This window comes from Palaemon carinicauda, chromosome 23 (genome assembly GCF_036898095.1).
Source record: "Palaemon carinicauda isolate YSFRI2023 chromosome 23, ASM3689809v2, whole genome shotgun sequence".
In the NCBI taxonomy this organism is placed as follows: domain Eukaryota; kingdom Metazoa; phylum Arthropoda; class Malacostraca; order Decapoda; family Palaemonidae; genus Palaemon; species Palaemon carinicauda.
The window spans coordinates 76445182-76452681 of NC_090747.1; the positions used below are offsets into that span (position 1 = coordinate 76445182).

General features: G+C 33.0%; 1 protein-coding gene across 1 annotated transcript in view; it reads left to right on the forward strand.

Moving 5' to 3' along the window:
• The first annotated feature begins 7340 nt into the window (after positions 1–7340).
• The window catches only part of LOC137617662 (alpha-(1,3)-fucosyltransferase C-like), a 4625-nt gene continuing 4465 nt past the window's right edge, over positions 7341–7500 (forward strand). Inside the window, exon 1 of the mRNA XM_068347666.1 lies at positions 7341–7500. This exon is cut by the window's right edge and continues 68 nt beyond it. Coding sequence (XP_068203767.1) covers positions 7468–7500 — 33 coding nt within the window. The 5' untranslated portion in view covers positions 7341–7467.

Here is a 7500-nt window from a genome sequence, read left to right on the forward strand (position 1 = left end):
TGCTAATAAAATCAATAGCATAAGAATAAAACAAAACACATCAACAAACATAAAAACTAAATAGCTCTTAAACACTGAATTTTTCTGTACCCCTCCCACAAAAAAAAAATATATAATAGGTCATAAATACATTATACAAGCATTAATCGTTAGCATCGAAGACTTCAACTAACAATTGCATTCATGTATATTACTGTGAAGGTAGACATCTGTTTCTTATGGGCATAATCATTCTCTTCTTTTTTTTTCTTACTACTTGAGCTTTTCCCCTTCACATCTCCTTTACAAATTAGCCATTCAATCTTTCACTCACTTTTAAGAATGGTCTCTCATATTTACATTATCTTTTAATTTTACGTTTCCTTTGTAGAATAACCTTTCCTTTTTACATTTCGTTTGTAAATTAATTTCTTAATTTTACGTTTCCTTTGTAGATTAATCTCTTAGTGATACGTTCATTTTGTGCATCAGACTTTAAATTTCACATTCGCTTAGTTGACCCGTCGTTCAGTTTTACGTTCCCTCAGTAGTTTATCGTTCCACGTTTGCATTATAATATTATATTAACCTTTTAATATATGCACAGTTAGCCCTTCAGTTTTATATCAGTTAAGCAAACTACACTGTTAAAAATTTGCCGTAAAAAACGGTAAAAATCCTGGAATTGATGTTGCCAGGCATTTACTGTTTTAAAAACGGATATATTGAGTGATATTACGGTCTCCAACCTGTAAAAAAATAATAATAATAAAGTAAGGTAATAATAAAGTAAGGTAAAAATTACGGTCGCTTGTATTTTACTGAAATACAGCTGAGAACAATATATCTTTATGGAGAATTTCCGATTAAAATTACTTTTTTTTTATTTCAACAGTGATAACCTTTCAGGTTTATGTTCATAGGTAGGTTAGTCTTTCATTTATGTTTTCTTATTGAATTAGTCTTTCAATATTCCTTTTCTACATAAAGTATCCCCCTAGTTTTAAACCCCCTGTTATAATAAGCATTTATATATTACTATAATTACTTCCCTTTAGTAGGTTAGCCTTTCACTGAGCAAGGATTTATTTTGTTGCTTAGCTTTTCCGACTTACATCCCCTGAGAAGCATAACCTTTTGAGTTTGTGTCCCTTAAATATATTATGATTTGACTTAGACGTCCATCATATAGATAAATATTTATCCTTTAAATTTCTATAGTATATCAAATTTTCAATAGCATCTAGCTTTTTTTTTCTTTTGCGTTCTCTTAAATCAACCTTTTGTGTTACGTTACAATTGTAGATTAATTTTCAATTTAACGTCCTATAAGTAGGTGAATATTTGGAATTTACTTTAACTACATCAGACTTTCAATGTTGCATTCTATAATGTTACCTTCCTGATGTTTCCTTAGACACGCCTTGATTTCATATTGCACTAGTTTGCCTTGAATGCTAAAATTTCTAGGGTATTTCCCCCAGATCTGCTAGCCTATCTGTTGTATTTTCCTTAATTGGATTAATGGTCTTAGTAACGTCATAAATCCGCTAGTAATCGCACTGTAATCACCTTGGTTTATGATTGATTCATAATGCAAAAAAAAAAAAAAAAAAAAAAAAAATCAGGAAAAGATTATTATGATGCATAACAGGGAATATTGTAACAATTTCTGCCTATCTTCTATATTTTAATTTTGTTAGTGTTCTTGAAATATTGGATTTTTCCTTGTTTCCTTTCCTCACTGGGCTATTTTCCCTGTTGGAGCCCCTGGGCTTATAGCATCTTGCTTTTCCACCCAGGGTTGTAGATCAGCAAATAATAATAATAATAATAATAATAATAATAATAATAATAATAATAATAATAATAATCTGTGCTCCTTCAAAAGGACATTAAATACAAGCCTTATCATTGCTTTTACTTTTTTTATGGCTGTTTTTTTTTTTTTCGGTTCTACACAACAGGGGAGCCCTACTCTCTACAGGACCTCCACTGTACATTTATCTTGTTCTTTCATAGTATTCATCATTTCATATCACGTATTGCTCATTTACTGTTAAATCGTCTCTGCCAAAGGATTCGCGGAATAAGAAAATCTTCAGTTTCCTCTTGAAAGCCTTAATATCTTCAGTCATTCGGATGTCTTGTGGGAGCTTCTTGCATAGTCTCGGAGCCCCATATTTAAAGGCTCTAGTAGAGCATACAGTAGACATATATCTAGGCTCAAATAGTTTGAAACCATCTGTAACTATTCTTGTCAACACGATTTGTTGGCTGCGCAATATGTAGCAATTCCCTTAGGTATTTTGGACGACCGGTTCTGATAACATGGTGGGTTATTGTACATATTTTAATTTCAATTCTCAATTTAATCGGCAGCCTGTGTAAATCAATTAGTATAGGGGTGATTCTTTCTCTAGGTGGGACCCCTTTTATTAGACTTTCTCCTTTGTTTATTATGTTTCGTTATTTCCTAAGTTGTACTTTTGGTAGATTGTAGTAGATGGAGTTACGGTAGTTAATTCTGGTAATCACACAGTTTATCACAAGTTTCTTTACGGAACATTTATCAAGGTACTTTTTATAAAATCAATGTTTCTGAGATGATGACCAGCAGTTTTTATTATATTGTTTAGTTTGGCATTGAGGGACAAGTTGCAGTCAAGAAATACGCCCAGGTCACGAACTTTACTAGATATCGGGACCGAATCGTTATTTATGTTTATTTGAATATCACCTAAGTTTCTTACGTTGTTTTTCTTTTCAACCACCATAAACTCAGCTTTGTCCTGCTTTAATATCAGTTGTTTAACTGTCATCCATTCTCTAACGCTATAAAGGATTCGGTTTAGAGTTTCAATAGTGTCATGTATATCATTTATGGAGAAGTAAAATTGTGTATCATCAGCAAGTAGTTTGAACTTCACACCATGCCTTTGCAGTATTTTCGATAGACTAATGGTATAAATGCATAATAACATTAGGCCGAGTACGCCCCCTGTGTACCCCTCTGTTTAAAGGTTCATATGAGGAATAAGAGTTACCAACTTGCACTCAGTAATTTATGCCAATCAAGTAGTCTTTTAGGTATTCAAAAGCTTGATCTTCAACACCGATGGACCGTAGATAATTTAGTAGCAGTTCATGCACAACTATATCAAAATCAGCACTGAGATCGGGTAATACTAAAATACCGCATTTATTTTCACCTATCATGTCCAGTATATCACTTACAACAGAACAGATGGCTGTCTCCGTAGAGTATAGATTGGATGTCAGGCAAAGCTTCTATTTCTTCTAAGTGACTGACTAGTTGTTCAAGAATTACGTATTTTAGAACTTTTGAGACAAAGGATGGATTCGAAATAGGTCTTCATGAGTTTAGTTCCTGATAATTAGAATCCCTTTTCAGAACCAGTGTGACTACCACAATTTTTCAGATTTGGAGAACTTACACTCATTAATGCCTGCATTTACTATTCTCTGAATTATTTCGGCTAGACTAGAAAAGTTACTTCTTCTAGTTACTTCAGATATTAGCATTAGAGCAATCGCACAGTTGGTTTTCTTCTCTCTTTTCATAATTCTGGTAATATCATCTTGTGTTTTGTTGTTAAATCTCGTCAATTTTATATGTGTATCTAGTGTAGCATTAATCTGACTTTGAATATCTACAAATGACCTAGTTATATTTTCTATTTTGTTTTTAAAGAATACTAGAAAATATTTTGTTAGTTCCTGTCATTGTATTCCTCTGGTAGCCTTTTTTTCATTTACTTTTCCAATTATACCATTTAGGAGACGGTATAACTTACTTATTGGTCCTTAGATACCCTGTATGTTTTGCGTAATTAGCAAAACTAAGAAAGCTTGGCCATATCATCTTTATTAGCGGTAAATATAGTAATTTTTCCCTAAGTTGTCTTATTTCTTCATACTGAAATAACTATTCTAATAATTCACATATATTTTAATATATATTACTATTTTAACTATAGTTCTCTCTCTCTCTCTCTCTCTCTCTCTCTCTCTCTCTCTCTCTCTCTCTCTCTCTCTCTCTCTCATGATCAGATTACCCCCATAAACTTTCTCCTTGATTAGATATATATCAATGTTATTATCATTCAACTACAAATGATAGTGTTATTGACGTATATATTCCAGGACTAAACAAACGTATATCTAAAGTAATTCGAAAAGTCATTGCACCTTAGACATAACCTTAATTACAGTTCAGTGTTTTTTTACAGGCTTTGGCCATCATGATATGCTGTCTGACTCTCCCTTACCTGTATTGGCATATGCTAATAGCCAAGTTCACACCTGTACATTACATTCATCAGTATGTAAAGATGTATGCAGCTGCTTTTGATAATTCATTAACACGATCTATTTTGAATGAAAGGTACGTAATATCGTTAAAATTCTCGTGTGGCTTAAGGTAGTAGAAATAGATTAATCAATTATGTATATTAATTATTCTGATTATTATAATGTGCAACCCTTCTGGTTAGTAAAAATTGTCGGAAGGTTCCCGTAGATTTTCGTAAACCTCCTAATACAGTATATATTATGTTAGTATAGATGACGAATTGACTTTCTTAAAGTTTTTTTTTTTTTATTTGCAAAAGTTATCGTCCTATTTTTCCCTAAATCCGGTCAATTGGTGTCAGTTAAGATGCCCCATTTGTTAATATTTCTGTTAAAATCTAACAAACAACCAGCACTTATTAACAAAACGAACCACAAATAAAGAAAACCTAAAGGAAGTGTCACGACTGAAAATGGTTCTTTCAAACCATTCAGATAATCATGACCGCAAAAGAATAGGTTATTTTATTAAATTATTTTCGTTGTTTTCCAGAGATCAAAACAATTCAAACGTGACGTCAGATACCGAAGTTACTATCGATCAGGACATCCAAAATCCCGAGAATGCTTCACAAAAGAGTGTAATCACTGTTAATGAGGTCTCACAAACTTCGAACCCTGCACAGACTGATAGAAAAGAAGAATCGACCGAAGAAGACAATAAAAAACTGGATACAAAAAATATTCCACTTAAGAAAATACTCATTTGGAATAAGGTGAAAAAAGGGCTGTCATTTTTAAACGTTTAGACACTTATAACTGAATAATGAAATGGATTGTTCTGCATATATTTTGATGTGTATAACATAGATATTTCTCAGTAATAATATATAAGTTTAAATTGTTTCTAATCCAGCCCAAGGGCAGTCTCTCTCCCCTGTCTGCATTATATAAGTATCCCTTTGAAAAAACATCTGGACAGTATGCTATAAAAGCCACAAGTCGGGACGGCAAGTTTCAACCTTCTCATATATTACCTCTACTTTTAAATATATAGGTACTCTAGTGATCATATGTATACCGCTTATTTCAATTTATGTTTCTCATTTATCTATTTATTCAAAAATTTAAAGTCTAAAACTGAAAGTTCAGAGAATCTATTTATTACCAGTGCCTCGAATTTTGTGTACAATATGATACTTATATGACCAGTACTTCTGATATACAGGTAATTTTAATGAATGCCATCACTTATAGAGAATTTTAGCTGATATTCGAACATCTTTAACGGTTTTCAAAATTTTTGCTTGTATATTCGGTCATCTGTTTCCTTCGCTTATCAAATTGCAAGAAAACTGGATGCAATATTGACCTGTAGGTTGCTAGGACACGAAAATGAAACTCTCATACTCCCAGGATGAATATAAACGTTAGAGAAGAAAAGAGAATTATGAAAACAGGTGTTTGGACGTGTGGTTTAAATTACTAGTACTTATTACCTTTGTAATCAATTATGACTTCATTTTTCTAACTCATACCGGCACGGTCACCTACGCTATTATAATCATGTTTGTGTGAGGATCTTTTACAACTATCAAAATTCCCTGTTGTCATACTCATGTTGATGTTTGCTTGAAAGTTTTATTGTACAAAAATACCTTTACTATTTCAATTTCTATGATGACAAAAAATTACTAAATAATTACTTCTTCAATAATGAGTATTTGGTATCAGACATTTTCCTTGCATTACCAAATATTGAATTCCATTATAAGATAAATTACATTCAGCCTCGTCATGCTCCTAAGAATTTCGGCCTTGGTAGTGGTCAAAGTGCCTTCCAACGCCTGAGGTGCGAGTACAGCGCATGCACGGTCACCAACGAACGAAATTTGTACCCTTACGAAGAACTGGATGCGGTCATATGGCATCAGCGCTCTAAGGACAAGAGCTTTCCCCCAAAAAGGTGAGGTAGATGAGATCCTTGGAAAGGTTTAAGGCAATTTGGCATAGGAGTGTACTTTATTAAAGGTTCATGGCAATTTGGCATAGGAATGTACTTTATTAAAGGTTCATGGCAATTTGGCATAAAAGTGTACTTTATTAAAGGTTCATGGCAATTTGGCACAGGAGTGGACTTTATCAAAGGTTCATGGCAATTTGGCATAGGAATGTACTTTATTAAGGTTCATGACAATTTTGCATAGAAGTGTACTTTATTAAAGGTTTATAACAATTGGGCATAGGAGTGTACTTTATTAAAGGTTTATGGCTATCTGGCATAGAGGTGTACTTTATTGAAGGTTTATGGCAATTTGGCATAGGAGTGTACTTTATTAAAGGTTCATGGCAATTTGGCATAGGAATGTACTTTATTAAAGGTTCATGGCAATTTTCCATAGAAGTGTACTTTATTAAAGGTTTATAACAATTGGGCATAGGAGTGTACTTTATTAAAGGTTTATGGCTATCTGGCATAGAGGTGTACTTTATTGAAGGTTTATGGCAATTTGGCATAGGAGTGTACTTTATCAAAGGTTCATGGCAATTTGGCATAGGAATGTACTTTATTAAGGTTCATGACAATTTTGCATAGAAGTGTACTTTATTAAAGGTTTATAACAATTGGGCATAGGAGTGTACTTTATTAAAGGTTTATGGCTATCTGGCATAGAGGTGTACTTTATTGAAGGTTTATGGCAATTTGGCATAGGAATGTACTTTATTAAAGGTTTAAGCTAATTTGGCATAGGAATGTATTTTATCAAATGCTTATGGCAATTTGATATAGGAGTATAGTTTATTAAAGGTTTAAGCCAATTTGGCATACGAATGTATTTTATCAAATGTTTATGCCAATTTGGCATAGGAACGTGCTTTATTAAATGCTTATGGCAATATGGCATAAGAATGTACTTTATCAAATGCGTATGTTAATTTGGTAGAGTGTACTTTATCGGGTATATTTGGATTTTTAATGAATGAATGTTTTATATAGTGACATATGGCCACCAACCGCTACTCCAGCCTTCAAAGATCGCGTTGATATGTTAGCTACTATCAACGATTAATATTGCAGTTAATGATGTTATAATCATCATCATCATCAACATCATTACCACCATTATCATCGTTATCCGTTGTTGCAGGTCACCTCACACCCGGTACATCTTCATGAACGCCGAGCCCCCGGGCCACGTCAAGAGA